The sequence below is a fragment of the Perca flavescens genome, chromosome 10 (assembly GCF_004354835.1).
Source record: "Perca flavescens isolate YP-PL-M2 chromosome 10, PFLA_1.0, whole genome shotgun sequence".
NCBI classification, from domain to species: Eukaryota; Metazoa; Chordata; class Actinopteri; order Perciformes; family Percidae; genus Perca; species Perca flavescens.
The window spans coordinates 18379427-18404297 of NC_041340.1; the positions used below are offsets into that span (position 1 = coordinate 18379427).

At 40.9% G+C, this 24871-nt stretch overlaps 4 protein-coding genes across 4 annotated transcripts; 1 reads left to right on the top strand and 3 right to left on the bottom strand.

The window, feature by feature from the left end:
* Window positions 1-3: 3 nt before the first annotated feature.
* Window positions 4-3180, bottom strand: med19a (mediator complex subunit 19a). Its single transcript, XM_028588647.1, has 6 exons — window positions 2792-3180; window positions 2257-2379; window positions 1712-1845; window positions 1470-1566; window positions 1287-1381; window positions 4-423 (listed from the first exon to the last, which is right to left on the bottom strand). Exons 1-6 carry the CDS (start codon window positions 3009-3011, stop codon window positions 358-360), a joined length of 735 nt encoding a protein of 244 aa, XP_028444448.1. The 5' UTR covers window positions 3012-3180; the 3' UTR covers window positions 4-357.
* Window positions 3181-3252: 72 nt separating this feature from the next.
* Window positions 3253-6139, bottom strand: pmf1 (polyamine modulated factor 1). The gene is made up of 5 exons (XM_028588648.1): window positions 5544-6139; window positions 4879-4984; window positions 4620-4720; window positions 3906-4101; window positions 3253-3427 (listed from the first exon to the last, which is right to left on the bottom strand). The coding sequence occupies exons 1-5, from the start codon at window positions 5771-5773 to the stop codon at window positions 3362-3364; spliced, it is 699 nt and encodes a 232-aa protein (XP_028444449.1). The 5' UTR covers window positions 5774-6139; the 3' UTR covers window positions 3253-3361.
* tmx2a (thioredoxin-related transmembrane protein 2a) lies at window positions 5838-10997 on the top strand. Its single transcript, XM_028588646.1, has 8 exons — window positions 5838-6156; window positions 6304-6364; window positions 6916-7029; window positions 8169-8245; window positions 8625-8731; window positions 9935-10000; window positions 10142-10271; window positions 10362-10997. Exons 1-8 carry the CDS (start codon window positions 5968-5970, stop codon window positions 10539-10541), a joined length of 924 nt encoding a protein of 307 aa, XP_028444447.1. The 5' UTR covers window positions 5838-5967; the 3' UTR covers window positions 10542-10997.
* A 62-nt stretch (window positions 10998-11059) lies between these two features.
* zdhhc5b (zinc finger DHHC-type palmitoyltransferase 5b) lies at window positions 11060-24024 on the bottom strand. Its single transcript, XM_028588762.1, has 12 exons — window positions 23648-24024; window positions 20283-21755; window positions 19490-19611; window positions 19021-19074; window positions 17925-18186; window positions 17665-17767; window positions 17475-17566; window positions 17061-17193; window positions 15901-16009; window positions 15512-15618; window positions 13714-14633; window positions 11060-13218 (listed from the first exon to the last, which is right to left on the bottom strand). Exons 2-12 carry the CDS (start codon window positions 20429-20431, stop codon window positions 13113-13115), a joined length of 2157 nt encoding a protein of 718 aa, XP_028444563.1. The 5' UTR covers window positions 20432-21755; window positions 23648-24024; the 3' UTR covers window positions 11060-13112.
* Between the last annotated feature and the right edge of the window lie 847 nt (window positions 24025-24871).

Here is a 24871-nt window from a genome sequence, read left to right on the forward strand (position 1 = left end):
AAGCAAAGGTAATAACCAAAGTTTATTTGATTTTGGCATTATGGTCAAAAGATATCACAACAAAATCAAAGAGGGACATACATACAGTGCCTGCTCAGTCATCCATAACACCACACAGCTCACCAGCGGCTTTCTGCCTTTTATACTGTAACCTTTCTTTTCAACATCACACACACCCACTGTGTTGCTGCTACTTTTACTTTCACACACATCATACAACCATTTGCATTATTTGATTCATCCCCTCTCAATAAACATACTCGCAATAATACAATTATCTGTAAAACACACGCATCCTCTTACAAAATGCACAGTCACGCACACATTCAAACAGGCATGCACACAGTGGGCTCCTGTCTATCTGAGGCTGTTGCTGTTGGGTTGTGATCCAGCGAGGCCGGGGTGGTCGGGACTGTGGCGGTTCTAGAGGGGGACAGAAAGAGCAGTAACGCACTGATTAGTCTGGGTCAACGGAAGTACATTACCACGATAATTGCCTGACCTCCTAATGTCCCTCACCTTCCGCTCTCTTTGTGTTTCCGTCAGGAAACAACAACAACAACAACAACAACAACAACCTTCGAGCTAGCAAGCTACATACTGAAAATGGCAAGTTTTGAAGAAAATTTGAATCCTGCAACAAGGCAGGCCTGCTTGGTTATTTCGGTAAATGATTGTAATGATTTACAAAGAAAATGTTTACAGAATTTACTATCTAACGGGGACATTTTGAGACCGATTGGAGGGATTGCTAGGACGTAAGTACACACGGCAATACACTGGTAAGAGTAAATTACGTTTAGCCATGTATCCAGCTAATTTAAACAGCTCACGTTACTGTATTGTGTGAACAGTTAACTTCATTTAATATTGTATGAGGAGTTTTCTTTTGCGGGGTGCAAATGTTCCACCAAAAAAAGTTCCTTCCACAGACCATTTTGCAGAGCCACCGTCTCTACATCCGAAGCCTAGCGCTGCCCAAGACGATTGTGATTTATTTAAAGAAATGCAAATCCTGGAGTAGCTCATTGAGCCTACACACCCATTACATTCTGGAGTCAGTTTAATACTGACTACTGAGGGTAACAAATGAGGTTTCCTTAATGTGGGAGCTGATGAGAATTTCCATGTTTTATATATTGGGGGGAGGGGAGGGTTCTCAGAAAAGACTTCAGTGTGAAAATAAATGGATCCCAGAGTTATGTACAGAGACCTGGCAAAAGGGCCCATAATAACGATTAACTGGCAACTTTATGAATTACTGGGTTCTTGATAGATTATCCTACCTTCTTCTTTTTCTTGTCTTTCTTCTTTTTCTTTCGGTCGGGATCGTCATCCCTCTTTTTCTTCTTCTTCTTGGGATCAGTGTCTGATGGAGTTTCTGTGACGTCAAAAAGAAGCTCAGTGGCCTGAAAACAGGTTGCATTCCGTTAGCGTTAGTAAGTGTATATGTGTAATTTATGTCATACCTTGTGGTAATGGGTCCTGTGGTCGATGGTGTTTGTGCTTGTGCTTGCTCTTCTTCTTTGGAGGCTGTATGTGCATTAGTCTGTACTGTTCTGGTAGCTGGGGAAAAACAAACAAAAACATTTGTGTAAGTATTTAACTGAACAGTATAATTAAGAGATTAAGGATACCTGCAAGCCAGAATATGCTAACTAAAGACACTTTGCCATAGTCCTGTTAATATATGAACATATTCAGTTAGTACCGGTCCTGTGTGTAGTCTGAAGCCTGTGAGCAGAGCGCCTGTCAGTGGGCTAAAGGAGTTCCCACACACTGGAGGCTTATCAATCAGAGAGCGCAATGAGCTGCCGTCCTGAGTGCCCGGACAGTCGATCATACCTGCAGCACAGAAGAGAAAGGACAAGATGGAATGAGGGGGGGTGACAGAGATCAAAATACAAACAATGGAAAGAGCAAAGTGGTAAGCACTAACACACTGCTGAAGATGTAAATGTTCACATCGGTCTCTACCTATATTTCAACATCAGTGGTTCTTGAAATTACAGCTGCATTAGTGGAGTTGGGGTTCCTGGCACAACTTCACAGAGGACAAAACTACAGGAACGCTTGTAGCCAACTGCCAATTTACAATGAGGTTAGGGTCAGGGCTATTATAAAAGAATGAACAGCTATCAAGGAACTTGTGTCCTACACTGAACATGAATTACTATCTTCACTTCATTCTAATGAGATGTGTGCAGCCTTCATTATTAACACTCGACTGTCAGTTTGTTCCTACCCATAACCCACCTGGTAACTCTGGCAGAAAGTTGCTGAGCTTCTCCTTCACCTTCTTCCCACAGAATTTGTTGTAGGCGTGCTCTAGGTTGTAGTGCGTGATGAGGTTGGTGTTGCCCGTTAACTCGTTTCCCACTAAAGACACATTCGTATTAGTGTTATTTATGCAAACACAACAAATCATGTCATATGTTAACTAATGTATACATCTAGCAAATGAGGTATCAGCGATAATATCACTAGATCCAACCGGAGCAAATGTTAGTTTATTTAAAACACAATAGCTGAGTTAAAACATAGTAAACTAGTAGTAAAGGTGGGTGTTTTTGTGTCACACACAAAAAAGAAACAAACCATACCAGTATGAAAAACAGGTGGGCTAATACCGGTAATGTTAATTAACGTTAGCTTACTCAATATTTTCAGTAACCTTAACAGCATTGTTTACAAACTGCTTAGCAACCTCTGATAGCAGCACAACTCTTTATTTAAATTAACCGACAAATACAATACAAAGCATACAACAGTTATAATAGTACGACAGTACCAGGAAGCTCCCGCAGTAAGTAGAAAGGTTCATTCATGGCTCCGGGCTTCCGGAGAGCAGGCCCTTCATCCCCGAGCTGCGGTGGCATCTGCCCCGTCATGGAGCCTTGATTTTGCGGCAGAGGCGGTGGAGGTTTCCCTGGTCCGAAACCCAGAGACGCCGAGCCGGGCGGTCCCTGAGCTTCATTTTGACCGAACAGAGTTGAAAACATTTCCGTCATATCTATCACGAATAATACATTTATATAGAAATAAAAAGCCGGTTTCTTTGAGCGTGTAGCCTATTATCTGTTAGGATGTTCACCACGAATCTATTCGTGTGTCAACTACTCGACTCTTCACTTCTTTGTGGCATTATTTTCATGGCCCACGTACCGTAATACCAGACATAAACACGCACATTACCATAATTATTGGTGTATAGTGGCCCACACGGATATAATCACTGAGGTCACAAAAACATTTTATTTCCAAGATTTTAAGTTTATTTCCTGACAAAAAGGCAAAGTAAACAAAATTGATATGTACAGTTAAGTTAGTTGATAAATCTGCAGGTCAAATAATTTGAAGATCACACATCAAAGGCATCAGCAGGGCAGAGAGAAGATGCCAGTCTTTCAAACTCTGTGACTGATGCCTAAAAGTGAGAGAGAGACAAACTATTAACACTCAAGGCAAACTTCTATTTTAGATTTCTACTTATGTCATAGTGCACAGTATACTTTGTCATCAGCAACAGTTGTCAGACACTGGCCTCCTTCAGACTGTACCAATGCCAATACCATGTGTTTTTTCCTTCATTCTTTTTTTAATTAAAAAGCATCACTCCCATTTACAATATATTAAAGTTTCTAAAACTTAACTGATAAATACTGTTCAATCATGCAGCTATTACAGAATTAATAAGTCTGAAATTACAAGAATGTGTTTTCTATGCATGTAAAAGACCTATGGTGTATTTATTTTCAGATGACATGTAATGTCACAAATATATTTTTTAGTAAAGACTCAAGCATTACTTACACATATACCCCCTATGTGAGTGTAAAAATAAACATTTTGAATGATTTTTGTGTGAAGCTTATTCCGTACAGCTCTAATGGTTTCTCTCTCACCTTCCACTCATCAACAGCAGTAGAAATACGATGTTCAGTCTGAACAACACTTTCTCTACCAGCCTGAACCTTCTGTGCTAGGGCAGCATTCTCTGCTTGAATTTTTTTCAGCTCCAGTCGCATGTAGGCCTCCTGCTTTTGTAAGTATGGCATCAAAAAGCTGCAAAAGTCCTGCTCAGGAACCCCACTCGGCCGCCTAACATAACAGAGAGGGTAAGAGATTATATTGTTTTGTATTTTAATCACATTGCAAAATGTAAACAGTTAAGTTGGGATACACAATGCACCTATATTAAAAGGGACGTTATTGATACAATAGTCTAAAAAAACAGTGTATACAAGACTGACGATAAGATGTTCCTTAATGATTAACACAACTATGCAGAGGAAAAACATTGGTAGTTACCCAACAACTGCCCAAAGTTGCCCTGATAACCATCTTTATGTATCCACTTTAACAAATTGTGAAAATGACCATGATGACTCCATTTTAAATCTTCAAACATGTAAATATCTGATCAACAACAGTTTCCATACAAAACTACAATTACTCAGATTCTTAGCGGTTTGCATTCATAAATACTCGAAAACATATAAGATACAGGTCAGAAGGTTAAGGTTTGAGAGTGAGGTTTACAGAGAAACTGAGCATATCAAAAGCTTGACATGCAGACAGCGCTGGAAGGTGAAGAGTTTTTAATGCCGTTTACTGACCATGCAGGGTCTTTATTCTTCTTGGCAGCACTCTCCAGTTTGTCCAGCTCATTCAGTTTGAACTCTAACTGGCCTTCTTCAATCAGCCTGCTTATATCCTCCTACACATACACAGGCATTAAAGGAAGCAAATACAAAACAAAGGCAGATAGACATTGTGCATACTGCATACACATATATAATACAAACAACAAGGCAGCAGACCTTTCATGTGTTGTTTATTTTTTCATACATGGTATTAATGTGATGTGCTACATACCTGTATAGTCTTCCGCATCTCCTCAATGAACTCCTTGTAAATGCTCTCCATCCTCTGCGGGTTCTTCTTGTAAAGCGGACGAAATGTGCTGGCAAACCTGTTAAAACTGTGAGTGAAAGCAGTGTCAACCGACAGTACAGCAAAGTGTGGCTTTTCCAAAAACACCTGACCTTTTCTCGGTTAATCAATCTAGTACTGAAATGATTAGGTGATTAATCTATAAATTGATCGTCAGTTTTGATTACTGAGTACTTGTCATTTATCAAGAGATTCCAAATAAACAATTAATATATATATATATATAAAACAGAGATAATCAAAATAATTATTTGCTGCTGCCCAAATCAGTTGTTATGTTTTTTGTATCAATAAGTCACTGTAAACAACTTTTATTAAACTCTTTTCTCTCTTTTCTTTTCAATAGGGTTTGCCTAGGATACTTCTTATGACAGATGTGCCAATGAATGCTGCACAGTCACGATCATCAGGAGTCCTTCACACCAGCTGTGACCACAGATGAACCGCAGTTACAATGCTTTTGGGGCTCACCTGTATCATCTTAAATCACACCAATGTGTGCCTCTCTTGTAAACTGATCCATAACTGTTACTAACGTTACTGTATCGTCGTAGCTGTCGTTTCGGGACACCTTACATAAACGTTACCTGGCATGTTCGATGAACTTTTCCAGGCTCTTCTGCATCACTTTGTCGAACAACTTCAGCCTTTCATAGTACCGAGCTTCCGTGTCTTCGGAAGGCTTAGAAACTGATCCAGGATTTGACATCTGTGAGGACACTTCTCCTGTAGCTTCATTCATCTGGTTTTCAGCGGAGTCTTCAACACAAATGTTATCTACAGTGTCCTTTTGTGTTGCGGCTTCGCTTTCCTCCATTTTCAGCTTTCTCTGTTTACGTTTTGCAGTACCCGCCAAATCTACGGCAAGTCACTGCACCCAGAAACTACGAAATCGTTTTGTTTGGCGCAGGCGCAGTTTGAGTCACACGCACACCTGGTAGAGTCAGTTACTTGGGCTTCAGCTGTCATTGCTCCTCAAAGCCCTCGAGGTTGACTGCCGTTTCTTCCAACATGGGTCTAATCACAGGACTGTGTACTTTCTTGTATCACTTACCTCAGATTTACAAATGGTTGCTGAAACCGTATTATATCACCTCGCTCTTGATGACCGTCGCCTTCTTGGTGGTCCGAAAGGCTCCCGGTCTGTGCGAGCATCTGGCGACCCAGCGGGAGGACGGCAACTCCTGCGACTTTGACTGGGTGAGCATGGTGGGGTTAGTGTTGCGCTGCAGTGCTGCCTGCTGCTAAATATTTTTCGGCTAAGTTAGATTACGTGAGATGAGTTAGCTAATAATTAATTTACTCACTTATTAAAGTTGTTTCATGTTTTGTCTTTTTGTTTTATAGAGAGAGGTGGAGATTCTCATGTTTCTTAGTGCAATAGTGATGATGAAGAACAGGAGAGCGAGTAAGTGCACACACACACACACACACACACACGTTTGTATATGTGTAAACCAACTGATATCACAACATGGCAAGTGTTTGTTTATATTGTAAACAGTCCCACTCAATCATAAAAAGTGGCCGATGCACCGAGCAGGTGATGCTCAATTTGGGAGCATGGAACCACAGGATACATTGAGGCATATGAGAAATGTTGCTCTTAATTAAAGCTGTACTGTATACTAAACTGAATACTAAACTGTATACAGTGATGTAACTGCGTTCTAACAACGAGGACAAGGTATTTTTGTCCTATAATGTGTTTCTGTTAAACTTCAACCAAATAGGTATTTGTGACCTAATGTGTAACTGTTTTAAATCCTTAACCTGAATGAAACCAGAGAAGCCCTGCAGCAAGCCACATCCAGTGCTTTACTAAAAACTCTGCTTTGTTGTGTAAACATTACCATTGCAGTGTAGTCCTGACTTCCTGTGACCTTGTATCAACAGTGTCAAGGTTTTTTTTCCTCCGCTGCATCCATTGTTCCTTCTCTATCTCTCACTCTTTCTCAGTCACACTGGAGCAGCACATGGGCAACGTGTTCCTGTTCAGTAAAGTGGCCAACGTCATGCTTTTCTTCCGGCTGGACATTCGGCTCGGCATTCTTTACCTCGCATTGTGTGTCGGTCAGTGGCCTTATAACCCTTGTTACAAATACTGCCCCACCCACAACAAAATTCGACTTATGGGAAGCAATATTTATAGCAAACTGTCTTCCATTAAGAAGATCACATTATTATAGTTTTCCTTACAAGCAGCAGGGTACCAGCCCATCACCTCCACCTCAAAATGCTGCAATTAAAATGTGTCACTATCAACACTACAGATGCTGGATATGGAAAATTGTTTTACAGAGATGGTATTTTAGTTTTGTTAGTAAATGACTAAACAATTGGAAAATATGTGAAATATTTTTAATTCCCTGAATATGTATTCTTTTTGATAATTCAATTCAATTAAATTCAATTTTATTTATAGTATCAAATCATAACAAAAGTTATCTCGAGACACTTTACAGACAGAGTAGGTCTAGACCACACTCTATAAATTCCAAAACCCCAACAATTACAGTAATTCCCTCAAGAGCAAGCATTAGCAGTGGCTATTGCGACAGTGGCAAGAAAAAACTCCCTTTTAGGAAGAAACCTCGGCAGACCCAGACTCTTGGTAGGCGGTGTCTGACGGGCCGGTTGGGGGCGTGATGAACAGTGGTGATAACAGTCACATTAGAAGACACAGTGACTTTGTATATGACTTTGATAATGTTAATGTAGTTTTTTTTTTTTTTATTTCAGGTTATTTACACATTAAAACAGGATATTTTTAAAGCCAAATATTGACTTGGATCTATACATTCCCCTACAGTTACTTTGGAATTATTAGTAGATATTCATAAAATAAGACAACATTTGGGGAAATTGATAAAAGTGAATATAAAAGATACTTGCAAACTGCATCTGGAGCTCCTGTTTTATCACAGATGTTTTAACCCAACACTGGACATCAATACTTAAGAATAAAGGAGCTCTGATTCCAGTGTTTGGGTACCTTTCTTTTATATTCAGATTTTTTTTTGTATCAAGCACCTGTTCCACTAAGGTAACTTCAAACAATACTTTTAGGGTTTACGTGTCTATTTATTAACCTAATCTGAGATTTTCATAGCTTCAGAAAATGTAAAACTTACATTGAGCCATTGTTTTCATCCATTGGGAGCCTCTGTAATGTACACTTATGAGTATCTTTATCTGTGCCTTGTCTCCAGCATTCGTCATGACCTGTAAGCCACCTCTCTACATGGGCCCAGAGTACATCAAGTACTTCAGTGACAAGACCATGGATGTGAGTGTTGGACAGACTATGCTGTATTGCAGTTTCTGATGTAAGACGACCATTTGGAAGTACAGGGGTACCTCAGGCCTCTGAGATGTTCACTAAAAGCTTTGAAACAAACAGCTGTTGGGAATGTATAATTTATTCATATGCAATATAATACAAACATAAAGATGTGAGCTTCTAGTCTAATTGTTTGCATTTTGGAAAGTGTCCATCAAACATGGAATGCCCAGCATAATAGCAGTATGCCAATTAATATTATAATATATTAATTAAATCTCAGACATACAGTATATTACTACAATACAACTGTCTAGGTGTGAATTACCGAGATCTATACCTGTGTAATCTGTTCTTATCTGATTCTGTGTTATTGACTCATTAGGAGGAGCTGCAGAGAGACAGTCGTGTCACCTGGATTGTTGAATTCTACGCCAACTGGTCCTCTGACTGCCAGTCTTTCGCTCCCATTTTTGCCGACCTCTCTCTCAAGTAAGACATAAGTAAAATACAGACCCTTCAGTAAATGAGATACTGAGGAACTGTCTCAGTCAGGGCTTCCCCAGGCCCTTGAATAAGTTAATAAGTCACTCATGTCATGGTAAAACGGATGTAGTTGTGATTGGCTGAGCTGTTTTCATGACAAAATACTACACAAATACACACTTTTTTTACTATAAACCTACAAAGTCATACCTGCACTTAAAGGACAAATCCTGCGCAAAATGAACCTAGGGGTTAATAACATGTGTACCGATTCAACCGTTCTCTGGGATATGTTTTCATACTAATCGAATGTGACCAGTTTTAGCGCAAACCTCTAATTAGGGCCCGAGTGCCGACAGTGGCGAAGGCCCTATTGAAACTGAAGGAATTATTATTATTCCTTCTTCCGGCAAATTAATCGCCTTTTTGAGGGGCTTAACCTACTCAAAAACTCACCAAAATTGGCGGTCGCATCAAGCCTGGTGAAAAGGTGCATATTTTACTGGTTTCGGGAATAGGCGCACAGAAATGTCTCGCTAGCGCCCCCTACAAAGAGCAGGGCCCCTGCAGTAAGTTTAACGTAGACTAACGAAACGTGGTACACATATGTATTGCAATTTTGGCCATTTCCACATGGTACACTCGGTAGACGTGTTATTAACCCCTAGGTTCATTTTTGCAGAATAAGCAGCCATGATATCTATTTACTTTGTAGGAAGTATATTGCTTGAAGTAGATATACCTTATGATTAATAAACAATAAGTTTAACACCCACATATTTCTTGAATCTAGTGAGTATTATATAGGCTATAATACTATTTGTTTTATCGGTTCTGCATTCACTGTAAAATCATGGTCTTTGATGTCTTGGATATAAGAGCCTTCTGCTACACAATATGTTTTGAGAGCATTTATTCAATGGAAGATTGGCTTAATAACTCCCTTCCATATTCCATACTGTTTTTCTGTCCAAATTTGACATTTATCAAAGTTAAGAATTGAATCAAATGAGCTGTTTAATTATTTTAAGATGCATTGAATGTTTCTTCAGTACTTACAATCACATTGTTGGTTTAAACCTCTGTGTTCTGCAGAATAATCTAAATCAAATGCTCTCCAAAAATAGACTACATGTTGAATGTTTGGCCAAGACTTCAGTTTTGACTTGAGGCCTAAATGTCTCGTGAATCTTCCCCTGCGTTCTGTAGGTACAACTGTCCTGGACTCAGGTTTGGAAAGGTGGACGTTGGTCGCTACGGAGAGGTTTCAGAGAGGTCGGTCATTTTCTCCGCTCTGCCACTCTTCAATGACACAGCAGTAGTTTTAATGCCACAATATCATTTGTTAATGCTTTCCACAAATTTGACAGATTATCTGAGCAGTTATTGACCATCCCATGAATTGTTTCTGAACAGGTACAGGGTTAGTACTTCTCCTCTGACCAAGCAGCTGCCCTCACTGGTGCTTTTCCAAGAAGGGCGGGAAGTTATGAGACGTCCAATGGTGGACAATAAAGGGAGAGCTGTGTCTTGGACCTTCAGTGAGGTAAGTCTTGTCTGTACTGTAAGAAACACAAGGTGCAGGTTCTGTTACATCCACACACATATGCTAATATGAAGCTTATTTCATCACTAGGAGAACATTATCCGAGAGTTTAACCTCAACGAGCTCTTCCAAAAATCCAAGAAGCTGAACAAAAGCCACGGTTTGAATGAAGAAGAGCAGAACAGCCCTCAGCCAGAGGAGGGCAGCAACGAGCTCCCTTCTGAAACCAACAACCCGGAGCAGCCCACGGAGAGCAAGAAAGATCAGTGAAGTGGATGATTCAGAGAGGGCCTGCATGAACTCTTCCATTTTCTTCAGACATTGCCATGCCTTACATTATTGCAAATGTCAAGAATATTATGGGCCAGAGAGGAAAATAGATTCAACCACTACTCAATGTCATGTCTACATTAAGTCTTTACTTTAGCAAATAAATACCCAAAACCACTGGACCACCTTTGCCTGGTCTGACTGACTGCAGTCTTGAATGCAGCTATGCAATATATAAGAAATGATTAGGCAACATTTTATTACTTATTTGTGAACAAATGCCTTTTTTTGTAATTGTTTTTTGGCTACTTTCAGCAACATCACTCTTAACTTTTGCTGCCTGTATTTTGCCATTAAGTGTGTTTACTGATGTTTGTTTCAAAACCAAAGTAAAAGATGAGGTAAAACTGAAATAAAAAAAAGATAGGCGTGCAGCTAAGACTCATGACACATTCAGTTTTTCATCAGTTTGACTTTTTTATTCTGAGAAGACACCTTTTAAAAAAATCTTTATAAGGCCATTTTAGAAATGTCTTTAATGTACTCAGATATTTGTGTGAAACCTTTCCATTCATCACAGCTCACAATAGCAATATTTTATCTCACATAGAAGTATACTTTTACTGTACCCACATTTCAAATTGTTCAGTGGCTACCATCCTTGGCCAGAGCATGAAGAAAAGTAACACATGTTCTCTTATATCTCTATATTAATGATGCTTCTTTTCTTGTTACATCAACCATGTGGGCTTTTGACAATATTCTCACAAGTATGCACGCCAGTGAAGCATTCAGCACGACAAACAAAAGTCACATGCACACTGAAGATAGACTTGGGTTGAAAACTCGTAACACGGTCCCTTGGGTTGAACGATGATACTTGTGTGCTTCAAGCGTGTACTTTTCCCCAAAGACGTGCTACATTCAGCTAGCTTTGAAATTCTACTGCTAACACTCAACTGTAGGCCTTGATAGAAAAAAAATAAAACTTTAATTGTAATGCCCAATCCTGAAACTGCCATACACACATCCCTCCCTCAAATTATTCCGTTCCTAACATGGTTGAGAAAAAAATGTATTGAAATGTACCTTTACGGAAGTTTTAAAAAAAAAAAAAAAAAAAAATCTAATCTGCCTTACATTTATTTCCTCGGAAAAATTTAAAAAAATATAAACAGATAGAAAAAAAAATTTATGTGCATACTTCACTATGAATGGTCTCAAGGAAAAAACAAACCGTCTCCAATTGCAAACCAGTCCCTCCTTGAAATTCTATTCAGTGGTATACTGCAATTACAGTTTCATTTATAAAGTTTTTTTTTTTTTTTTTTAAAAATATTCATACTTCTTTTTTCAAAAAAGAAAGAACAAACTGGTAGAGACTGGTTTGAAGTTGTGCCCAAAAACTACAAGGTTGTCTTGTCTGGTGAAATAAATAAGCTCTTCCCTCGCTGCCCCGATTTGGCTGGGCATCTTTTAAAGGTTTAAGGTTCTGCTAGCATCTTGACTGAGACAAAACATCACAGAAAAGAAGAAAAAAAAAATAAACACCAAAAAGACATACAATGATCTTAAAGCTACTAACAGATTTTGCATAATGTCTCTAGCATAAACATTACAAGCATACATTCCACACAGATGCTTGTGCTGCAATCATAATTCACAATTTCTTTGTGGCTTTCAGAAAATTTTGCTCAATTATTTGCAACTTCAGCTGTCCACCACCTGTCCAACGACCATCATTCCCTTTGGACGATGAAAATCCCAGCAAGAACTCATGAGTGGCTGATGCAGCCATTAAATACAAACAGGCAACTGATTTGAAATCGCTTTCATGAATAATTACACACAGTACATCTGCCACCGTCATCCATAGTCATTTTCAATACCTGACTAATTGACCCAATAATAATAATAATAATAATCTGTAAGATTTTATACATTTATATAAAACAATACTTAAAAAAAGATTTTATAAAACTAAAATTATACTGTGTTTATAGATTGGACACTTCTCTTCGTTACTCTTATCGATATCGGGTTGTGTGGTCCGTTCAGACAGTTGAGAAGACATTTCTATTGGTCAACAGTCCTAAATCTGTCTTCTTAAAATTCCAAATCCGCGGGATAAAGGCCATCCTTACCTTAAGTGTTGGACAGGGTGGTCAATACTCTGTGTGCTAATGTACCAAATAAAACAGCAAATCATTGAATAGTTATGCGTTTTCTATAGACATGTCTGTACCCAGCCATGATGATAGTCACAACAGTCTATGGCTCACAAAGTGGCTAAATGGAGACGACTTGATCATGTGAAAAATGAACCAGTGTCTCCTTTTTACTCTTTGTTCAAATCTGAAAAGGCTAGCAGAGAAGAGTGGCCAGTGGCGTTACAAATATAACAAAGTGAGTACCAGACAGGCCTGCTCCTTTAGTCCTTTGCAGCGGAAAACAGTAATTTTCAGGAGGCTGCAGTCATGAATCCGGTCCAGCACAGGAAAGAGACATGTGGAAGTAGTTCAGTGAATTTTTCCCTCTCCTTGTCATAGACCTGTGAAGGATGTCTGTCACTCAAACCGAAATCTCATAAGTGGTCCCTCCAACGCCTGTCACCTTCTTCACTCCGCCTCCTGGTTTGGATGTGGTGTGATTGGCCGAGACTGGACGAGAGGTGGATCTGATTGGACAGCCATCAGGAAGGGGAGGAGGAGGAGTGTGGGGGGGGGGGGGGGGGGATTAGGGGTGAGGACAGAGGACAAATGGATCTGGCTGTCAGTGGTTCTACTTTAAAAAAAATAAAAATAAACAAGCACAAACAGCAAAATGTTTCTCTACCACCGATTTTGTAAGGCATTTGGTAATTATACTTGTGAGTAAGAAAAGGCTACAGGACAGAAGTCATAAGGAGCTTGGTAAGGCATGCTTTCACAGAACTCAACACATAACGACTAATCCACACAGTCCAACCTCCATGCACACTTTCATCTGTTAAACACTAAACAGGCAAAGACTGACTGTAAACTGTGTATGAGGAAAAGGACGACTCACACAGATCAGGGAGGAAGAGGAGGGCTGACACAAACCAGGGAGGAAGAAGAAGAGAATTAGGAGAAAAGGAGAAGGAGGAAGAAGAGTAGCAGGCTGACAGATCTGGCGATGGATCACTACTCACTGTGGAGCCTGATGCACTCCTCCGGCTCCTCCCCCTCCCAGCACAACGCCTCCTCCTGCGGGCCGAGGCTTGTGCTGAGACCCTGCCTCCCCAATGTAAGACTGGGACTTGCCGAGGGAGAGGCCGCGAGGTGGCGGGGAGACAGGGGGCTCTAGTGAGCGAGCCCCAGGGGAAGAGGACAAGGAGGAAAGGTTACGAGGGGCTCGGTAAGAGGAGTCCTGGTTATGCTGGAGCAAGTGCTGGATCTCAGGTTGCCCAGAGGAGGGAGGGGGCGGGCTGACGGCACGCAGGTAGGCCCTGTGGGGGGAGGAGAAAGTGGCAGAGCCCTGGAGCAGCTGCCCCTCCCTCTGCTGGGCGATCTGAGCTGAGAGGAAGGGCGACGTGTAGCCCTGCAGCGGGCTACTGGGTGACACCACCTCAGGCTGACCTGAGGGAAATGGAGCACGAGGCTTCTGCGGCGACAGCTCATGAGCGGCTGACTCAAACTCTGGGCTCTCGGATGGGGTCAGAAGGCTGTCATAGGACAGGCTGCCATTCCGAGGCGTTTGATTGGCCAGGCTTTTGTAGCTGGTGTCTGTGGTGCCCTCTGATTGGAGCGTGGCCAGCGGGTTATGTGCCAGGTGCGCTGAGCGCAGACTGGAGGAGTGGGAGCCACCAGTGGACAGAACTAGAGAGGATGGGTAGGAGGTGTAGGAGCGCCCAGTCAGGGAGTAACCTGACATGCCCCCTGACATCAACCCAGCAGTCCCGCCAGGGCCTCCGGGGCCCTCACCCCTCTCCCCTCCCCCTCTGCGCGCCCCTACACCTCCCCCTACCACTGTGGTTCCGTCCAGGCTGCTCGGCTCCGAGCGGTAGCTAGGCTGATGGCTGGACAGGAGGATGGAGGGAGAGGGAGAGTCAAGACTCTCGCCACGGATCATCTGAGAAGAGAAGAAACAGACAAAAAGGTAGAGAGGTGGAGGAAAAGGGTGATGAAGATGAAGGCAGGAGTGAAGAGGAAGGATAGAAAGATGAAAATGACCACGTTACCCCAGGAATAGATAACAAAAAAAAAAAAATAAACCTTTTCTACACATTCTAAGAAAGAAAAAAAAAAAAAAAAAAAAGTGGTGGGAAGAAATTGGATGCTTGACCAGTGCTCAACTCCATCATTACACTACTGGATTGGAAACATTGACTGGCTTGAACAAGCACTGACATTGCATATCAAAGACTGTGTATCAACACATAAATGGATAGACAAATACATAGGGTACATGAACTTCACATTCCAGTCAATGCAGTCTCAGGGGAAAGGATAGATCCACTCAAACACAGAGACAGCCAAAGGGATACACACAGATGAGACTAGCTGAGACTTACTGATCGACCGATGGCCACTGAATGGTCAATTCAAAGTAAAAACAAAAAAGAGGGGCATGGTATTAACCACAAAGGAAATTAGAAGGACGAAGGCTTTTCAGCCAACAGACCATCTGTTACAGTAATGTATGGGATATGGTTTGTTCTGTCCTCTTCACTTTTTGTGCAATAAGGTTAACCACATCACTGTTTTACAAATGCTAAAATAAGATGGCAATGTAATTATCAATAAGCCTGTATGTATTTAAAAGAATATATTTAGATTTAAATGAGTCTTACATGCGTCTGTGTTTCCAATTAGGCAAAGACATGCAGATAGCGTCACTCTAAGCTGATTGTTCCTTTAATACTCTTAATATACAGTATCTGCATAATGTTATGTGAATAGTTTATACCCAATACCTTGAGGTCTGTGCGAGTGTATATTGACATGTACCTTGTTGGGGTGTGTGAGGGCAGTGTGGTTCCTTCCTGGGCTGTTGAAGGCTGGTCGGTACTTGTACATTGACGGCGTATGTGGAGCTTCAGTCAACAAGCTGCTCTCTGAGTGGCAAAAAAACAAAAGTGACATTTGAAAGAAGTGCATTTGCAATTAGAAAGCAAACATTCATCTGGTTCATGTAAGAGGTAAAACACTTGGAAGTTCCTGGGCTGCACTGGATGATCAATTCCTGGGACATGTCAGGTGATGATCAATACTAACAGCTGTTGACATGTGTGTGGTGTGTGTGTGTGTGTGTGTGTGTGTGTGTGTGTGTGTGTGTGTGTGTGTGTGTGTGTGTGTGTGTGTGTGTGTGTGTGTGTGTGTCTCTCTCTCTCTCTCACCCTCCGTGTCAGCGCGGGGCAGGCCAGGGTAACGAAGCTCTGGCTTTGGAGGAGGTGGAGGCTCTGCATCAGCTGACTGGCTCTCCATCTGATCTAGACTGCTCTTGGACTGGAGAAGACACAAAGAAAAGCCATGTAATACCCCTTTCACACCACTAACCAGGGTGGGGCCAGGGTTGTCTGATCAGTGTTCAACCCTTCTTTTGGAAATCCAAACCAAGCCAGTCAACATGGGTATATCCCTGGTCATGACAATTCAGAGATCACATGGGTCACAACCCAGGAGCAATGCATAACAATTACTTTAAGTGCTACAAGGGTAGAGGGGCTTTACACGTCCTATTCAGTGAACAACTTGTAACACACTCCAGTCCATCTGTATACCACAAGAACTAATATGTTTTGTAGCTACTTGAATTTGTCATTGTACAGTAGGGAGAAAGAAATAAAGCTTATGTTGTGTTTGTTTCGCAGTGATTACGTTCTAAAGCTTGTTCTAAAACACTTGTCAGATGATTTTGTGCAAACTGATATATCCTCCTCTGCATATTTACCGTGGTCAGTAATAAAAAAATAAATCCTCATCATCAGCCACATCTTAACATGTGTGCATATTATGCAGCAAAAAAAGGAAAGAAATATAACTACATTTGTTTTAACAAATTAGCAAAGTAAAAAACATCTTCTGTTCCCCATTCTTTTATCATTTCGTTTCTATTGGATAAATAAGACATTGGACATAAGACATGATGTTGTTTTTTATATATTTTATATTAGAGAAAAGGAGCAGAACTCAGAGTTCAGAATAGGTTATTTTGTCTATATTAACCAGAAGTGTGCAGAATTACAACCAACACTGGTATCCATGCCAGCAGCTGTAGCACCAACACAAGCTGAAAGTTTGCAGACCAAAACATGTTTAAAAAGTGAGCTCAAGTGAGTGTGTTCCATTTGTTTTAATTTAAGTCTATTTTTGATCCTACACACCTGTCACTCAGACTTCACTGTGCAAGACCTTTTTGGATTTACAACCAGCTAATATTTAAAAATGAAAAATTATTTTAAAATATAGATAAATAGGAAATAATTAGGCCCCAAAATGTGATCGACAGCGAAACTTCCACATATAGATTGTGATTTTTAGATTTAGTATTACTCACCCTGGTGCTGTGTCGGTCATTCTGGATGCCGTTGTCCAGGACCTTGGCTTCTAGCTGGGCCTCAGTGAGAGGCGGTCTAACAAATGGTGGCTGTACATCCACTGCCTGAGGGCTCCGCCACCGGCCCATGTATCTGTGAGAGGGACAAGCATTAAACGACAGGCTTAGCAGTGTGTTGCTCTATTGACAAACATAGTCTAACACCAGAAGCCACTCACACTGAAGGCACTCAAATATTCCATTAACTAAACAGACAAGTGAGAACTATAAAAGAGGAGGCTGTACATGTGGAAGAGGAGAGAGAGCAATGGAAAGAAAGAGGCAGTAGGAAAAAAAAAAAAAAAAAAAGTTGTGGAGCAGAGTGTTAAAGGAGAGGAGTAAACAGATGAGTGCAGAGGAGAGAGAAAGGCTGACCTGGGGGCCTGGGAGCTGCAGAGCACATGAGAAATATTCCTTATGCAGCCGTTGGTGAAAGGGTTTACACCTCCCCGAAACTTCCCTGTCACCTGCAGTGAGAGGGGGGAGGGGAGAAAAACGTTCCATGTCACATGTTGATAGAAAATACTGTGAACTATCTGGATGAACTGAATGCTGTTGTATGTACCTGTTCATTTGTGGTCCTACCGCGGGCCACCAACACCATGTGGAATCCAGTCAGGCCAGCAACTGGCACAAAAAACAGACCAGCCACACACATAACGGCCATACTGGGAGGAGAGGGTCAAGGAGGTTACAACAGATTAAGCAAAGGATTAAACAAAACAAATACCAGGCTAAAAATCACAAGGCAAATTCAATGTGAAAAGAAAGACACACAATTTGTTCCTGCATCTTTATGGCTGCAGTGTGCCAAGTGAAGGATACGTTACAGCAGCATGTGGCGTGTCCAGCTGCTGGCGGTGGTGCAGGACATAAACCAAGCCAAAGCCAAATACGTTAATGATGTGGGTGGTAAGGGATAGCAGGAAGAGGAAGAAATAGCGATAATTCCTCCGACCAATGCAGTTGTTCACCCAAGGGCAGTGATGGTCAAAATCCTGAGAGAGCACAGGGTCAAAAGGACAAGAATGTGCAAGCACAATATATACAAGGATATGACAGAGAAGAAAATATTGATAGGCAACACATACAACCCATCAAAAATCAGACAGACAATGTCTAGCTCCTATGTGCACACATGGAAAACTAAGAATATAGGACAGATCTAGATCGAGTAGACAAGTAATAATTACAAAGCCAAGAAGGTGTTGAAAAGTTCCACTTAAACAAAAGCCAAATAAATAGAACAGGTGTTGAAAAGTTCCACTAACATCTAAACAATAAGTCAAATAAATAAAGGAAAATCACATCATATGAATTTATTAAAATTAAACCATCTGATGAGGAAAAACAAGTAACCCCCTGGACAAACAGCATGTTAATCAACCCACAGATGTCAAACGGTTTTTATAGTTGGTGACAAGGTTTGTATAATGTTGGCTTTCCAAATCATTCATTCCGATTTGTATTATTTTCAATCGACCTGGCTTGAAATAAATCAATTTTTAATTAGGACTAACAATACAATCTTCAGCCCACTGAGGGAAGGAGATGTCGGTCCAGAATTCCACGATACATGGCCCCGCCCATCCTCCCCTCAATACGATGGAGTTGTCCCGCCCCTTGTGTGTGTGTGTGTGTGTGTGTTCTTTGTGTGTGTTCTTTGCACTCCAAACACGACGTGAGTTGAGGCCAAAAAGTTCTATTTTGGTCTCATCCCACACACCTTCTTCCAGTTTCTGAGTCGTCCAGGTGGTGAATGGCGAACTTCATGCGGGCCTGTACATGTTTCTTCTTGAGCAGGGGGACCTTGCGGGCTGCAGGATTTCAATCCATGACAGGTCGAGTGTTACCAACCGTTTTTTTAACTGTGGTCCCACCTGGATCCATCAGTTTGATCTCCACAGTCTTATAGGGACACCCCACGTGGAAGATCTTGTATGGAAATCATCTTCCTTGTCCTCATCCTCCTCAGCTAAAGACAACAGACACAAACACCCAGGCTGCACTAACATCATAATACCTGATCATATGGTCTTCCTGCATAATGTTTTACTCTTGTTTTTCCTCATCAGATGGTTATCAATTTTAATTTCATATGATGTGATTTTCAATTTCTAATTGATTGTTAAAATTGGTCATTCTTTGTAAGTGGGCAAACCTGATCCTTTTCAGTCTAATTTTATCTATCATGTACTCAAAAGTATTGCATAATATGCAATAACATAGTATGTCAGTATGTTATAATTTCAAGGAAAAAAAGACATATACCAACACTGTTCACATCATGTACTCAAAAGTATTGCATAATATGCAATAACATAGTATGTCAGTATGTTATAATTTCAAGGAAAAAAAGACATATACCAACACTGTTCACATGCGTTTACCTCTCGGGAAGACTCCAGGGTCCATGAAAGTGGCCATACAGAAGTTGGCAAGGGTGAAGAGAAAGATCACAGCAGTGTAGATGGGAATGACAGAGGAGAAATACTCTGACAACCATGGGCACCTAGACAGCATGTAAAAAGATAGAAATAAAATGACATTTTGTTGCAATAACTACAAGTCTACTACATATTTTCTTGGTCTATCCAAGAGCAGCAAGTAGTTGTTACATAAGCAGGCTTGAATACACCATACAAAGACAGGCAAGATGAGCAAGTAGCACTCCACACTATGTCTAACGCCTTTTTTGCAAGGCAATTTCCACCAAAACAGCTCCATTGAAGCTGTTCAGTGGCACAAAACAGAAGACTGATTGTAAATGGGGAGCTCACAGGTGTGACTGTGAGGAACTGTGCGGATACAAGTGTTGCTGAAAAGAGGGCAAGTTTGCTCAGTAAACTCTCTCTCTAAATAAAAGTTAAACAAAAACAGGATGTCTTCATAAAAATGTTAATGCATAGGGATCACACACACACACACACACACACACACACACACACACACACACACACACACACACACACACACACACACACACACACACACACACACACACACACACACACACACACACACACACACACACACACACACACACACACACACACACACACACACACACACACACACACACACACACACACACACACACACACACACACACACACACACACACACACACACACACACACACACACACACACACACACACACACACGAGATAGAGCTACTTACGTAAAGCAGAAGAAGAGAGTGGTGGATCCGACAAGGAAAGTGGTGGCTGAAGACACCGGGACATACCGGCTGGGACGAAATGGACGGGGAGGAGCAGAAGCAGGGACACCCACTCCTCCCCCAACCCCCCCACCACTGAAGCCCGGCATCAGAGACAGAGAGAGGGGAGAAGAGACAGAGAGAGGTAGATATCTACGGTCTACCTACTGTAAATGGTGCTTTATAGGTTAAATGTTTGTTTGGGAGGAGGGGCCATGACTACAGACTGGAAAAGAAAAAACTATGCAAAGCAGCAACTGAAAACATGTGGGAGTCAAACACTAAAAGTCTTCTGGCACTAATATAATCACTCAAAATCAAAGGATTGCTTTATATAGCATTATACAGCTTTACTTGCATGTGTACAGCTTGTTGTAAATATTTAATTTGGGTGTATAATCTTAATAAAGGCTTATTAAAGCAAAACTATACAAGAGCAACGTGATACAAAAATATGTGTAGGTAATTCATAAATATTTTTGTATGGCTTTAATGTAACCGTTTTTGGTGCAACAATATAAATAAATCTAACCTTACAGCTCCCTGGCACCAGTGCAACTGTAAGACTTCTGTGTTCAAACACAAAAGCACAGACACCCGCACACACAACTAAAACCGGAACAATCTAGATTTATCTCCACTCTTGAAACTCAGTTTTTACATTAATGCTCTTCAATGTGCTTAAGTTTTGATTATGTCTCGCAGAGAAAATTAATATAAAAACAAAAGAGCAGAAAATTAAAGAGGTAGTGGGTAGATAGCCAATAGGCTACGAGCAGAAGCACATAGAGGAGAACAGGCAGAGGATTGAGCGCAGCAGCTGCTGACGACTCCTGCGATTGTCCCGAGAAGGCTTATTTAGGCACTGGGTGGGTGGAAGAAACTGAGGATGGCGGCAGAAGGGACAGTTCCAGCGTTTCAAACTAAGTCAGCAGGGGAAAACAACTAAACAAACATTCACTTTTAAACCAGTTGCATGATTCCGCTTAACATCCAACAAAAGTCCAGCTGGAATTGCTGAAATTTTCAAAAAGCTGATAAAAAAAAAAAAAAAAAAAAAAGGTTTAAAAAAAAGAAATTCTGTCTAGCCTTGCCTTTACAAGAAAAATTGCTCAAATAGCCATGCAGAGTCCACTGGTTCTTGTGAGATTCCTGCTTTCAGTCTTTGTGTCAATATGGGGACAAAATCAACTCATTCCAAAAAGAAGCCCTGTGCATGTCATCAAGGTGTCACCGCACTTGGCCAGGTCTGTGTGTAGAGACCTCTCCCATCTCCAAATTCTCTGCAGATAGACCTCCTTTCCCATTTTGCATCTCTTAAACAAAGCCATGGGCAGCAGTGGCGTTATGTAGTCTGATGCATTTTAGTCTTTTTCTCTTTGTCCCCCTTTCTTCTTTCACCCACTGGCTCTGTGGGTCAGCTGTTGAATGCCCCTGTAAAAAAAAAAAAAAAAAGTCAGTAGGCAAAAGCTAAGCAGACAAAAACAAATTAACTACAGCTGAAACAAGTACAGATTGATTGGCAGCTATTTCGACAATCAACACAATTTCCAAGCAACAATTTCAAATATTCGCGCTTCACAATTGTAAGGATGTGGCACTTTTCTTTATATTGCGTTAAAGTAAATCACAAATCTCTGGGTTTTTGACTGTAAGTTGGATAATAAAAGCGGGTTGGGCTTTAGGTAGCTGTGATGGGCATTTGATGTTTCAGTATTTTCTGATATTTTACAGACCAAACAATTAAATCGAGAAAATACATGGCATATTAATCGTGACACCGAGATCGGAAATGCAGCATGTGCCGGTCGTCGGAGAGGCATGGAGCGTGTTTCACCGGCACACCGTTAACCGGCAGGTGGAAGTGGTGGGCAACTGTCGGTGACAAACAGTAAAGTCACCGACAGTTGCCTGTAGTGGGTGGCCTGTACGGCCAGGGGATTCGGTTTATGCCTCTGTACCACAGTGGCATGCCATCAGCCACTTCGGATCTCAGAGCTACTGCAGATTAAATTGATTATATAAATATTTGTGGCCTCGTACATAATTACAGAATGAACAACAAAAGTACTTACAATAATACCATCTATGAAATACGCATGTTTTTCAGGTTTATAAGCTTGATTGAGACTGGATTTTTTGTTATGTTAAAGAACAGAGTTACCTATTAGAAGAAAAGGTTTCAATCTGATTTCATAACAATCAGGCTGACTAACCAACTCTGTAATGTCCTACAAAGCTTGCGTTACACTATGTGCCCGTGCATTTCTCACATTTACTCATAAACATTGTTGTTAAACAGCCTCCTGTTGTTGTTACACACACACACACACACACACACACACACACACACACACACACACACACACACACACACACACACACACACACACACACACACACACACACACACACACACACACACACACACACACACACACACACCAATGCCCTCAGGTGGAAAAATGAAACACCTCCCACTTCTGAAAAAATTCAAAAAACCACGAAGACAACGATCTGTGACGAGCCTGGCCTGGACGCCTTTGACACACACATCAGACTAATTTCCCTTATCTCCACATGAAAAAGTAGTCCGTGCGGTGTGAACACGCTGAAAACGGATCCAGAGTAACCCGATAGTTTGGACATACCCCTCTTTTCAACAATCACCAGTGCTAACAAATACAGAGCTATGGCCGAGTGTCAGTTGTTAATCATCTGACCTGCCCCCCGACTATAATGGATGTTAATCCTAAAATCTCTGGGTCGAGCTTGTCATATCACCACAACAATCTGCAGTACGCAAGCTACACCGTAAGGTGCCCGATCGAGCCAACTGAATACATTTCTTACAGCAACGGTGACACACTGATGTCTTGTTTGAATCTATACCATTTGATTGACTCTCACTTCATCTTTGAATCATACGTTGAAATAGACCAAGCGTTGAACAGGCCAGGGCAGTGCTGATCGGACTCAGTCAAGATAACTAACGTTACCACAATGAACCTCATTAAAATACATTTTTTAAACAAAGTAATAGACGCTGCGATGTTTTAGCTCGATGTAATAACGTTAGATGTAATAATGACAGATTCAAACGCGACCAATACTTTGTAATCATTTAGCTCTTACCTAGCCTCGAAAGTTTTTTTTGCGACACTGCTCAGTCCTTTACCACAGCTAACGTTAAAAAGTAAGCTAACATTACCTGGCTAGCATGGAAGCTTTACACTTTCACTGGCAGCTGGCGACATACATGTACCTACGTTCAGCTAAACAGTCATCACAAATAGCTGGTAAAACGAGCAGGACATAGCTAATACCGAACATCGGGACTGTCTTGCCTGTAGGGTGTGGGTCGTTACGGTCCTCCTTGAGTTTAGCGGCTAGCAAACTAGTTAGCTCGCTTGCTAGGCATAGGCCGACTTCGGAATCCCGGAACTAGTCCGTCGTCCCCCAGGTGGGCTGAACAGCCAATCAGACGGAGCAGGTGTGGTCTCAAGTAACAGCTCAAACAACCCCTGTATGACAATATAGATTCATTTGCTATTTCTACTTGCTAAATATCACATCCATAAATGTAAGTTCAGGGGCTCTAAACCTTTCTTTCCTGTGCTTGAAAGTGAAGTCAATGAATATTTGGACTCTATAAGATATTAAAAGAACTGTAAAGCTCTGAAGACTGCAGATATATTCAACACGTGTGCCCTCACGACTGAATGGATGCAACTATTCTAATTGATTGATGCTATGAATTGGACTGCTTATTGATTAGCCTTGCTGGACTTTGCAGAGTCCCTGGGCTATTAATTGTTTATGTATTTATCTTTGTAGTTGTGTGTATGTGTATTTATATGTGTTGTTTGTATCTGCAAATGCTCTCAATAAATTAATTAAAAAGAAAAAAAGATTGATTTGCTATAGGTCCTTTTCACAGCAGCCATTTTGACATGTCTTAACAGGGCAAACACAGGTGATATTGATCAAATTAAAATTGATTTACAATTCATAATAATAAAATTAATTATGGTCCCGTTCTATTTAGTGTGTCACAGCCATTTCAGTGAGCAGGGCCTGCATGCTAGTTCATACAAGGGCCATAATCAATGCTATTAATTACACCTGTATTTTCCCTGCAATGACATGTCAAAATGGCAATTGTAAAAAAGCCTATTAGAAAAAATGATTGTTGCGACCCTCATATATTTCAAATACACATAAAGTTAAATGACTTAAAATAAATATGATCCGTGTAGCACATTTAAAGGTAAAAAATGCTTTGCTCATTTTGCAAAAATGAGGAAGAACACCTTTTTTTCAAAAACGTCCCTACTTTGCCCACTGCAGAAGAAAGTTAAAGAGTCAGATGTATTTGTTGTGGTTATAATACTGGAAAATCTTTATCAGACGTCGGTGATTTCTTGGAAAGTTCCACATTCAGAATTCAACACTAATTAGTAAGTTAACTTAATTTCCCCACAGGGACAATAAACAAACAAACAAATTTAACAGCATGTAGGCCTGTAGCATATTTGATTAGCTCCAGT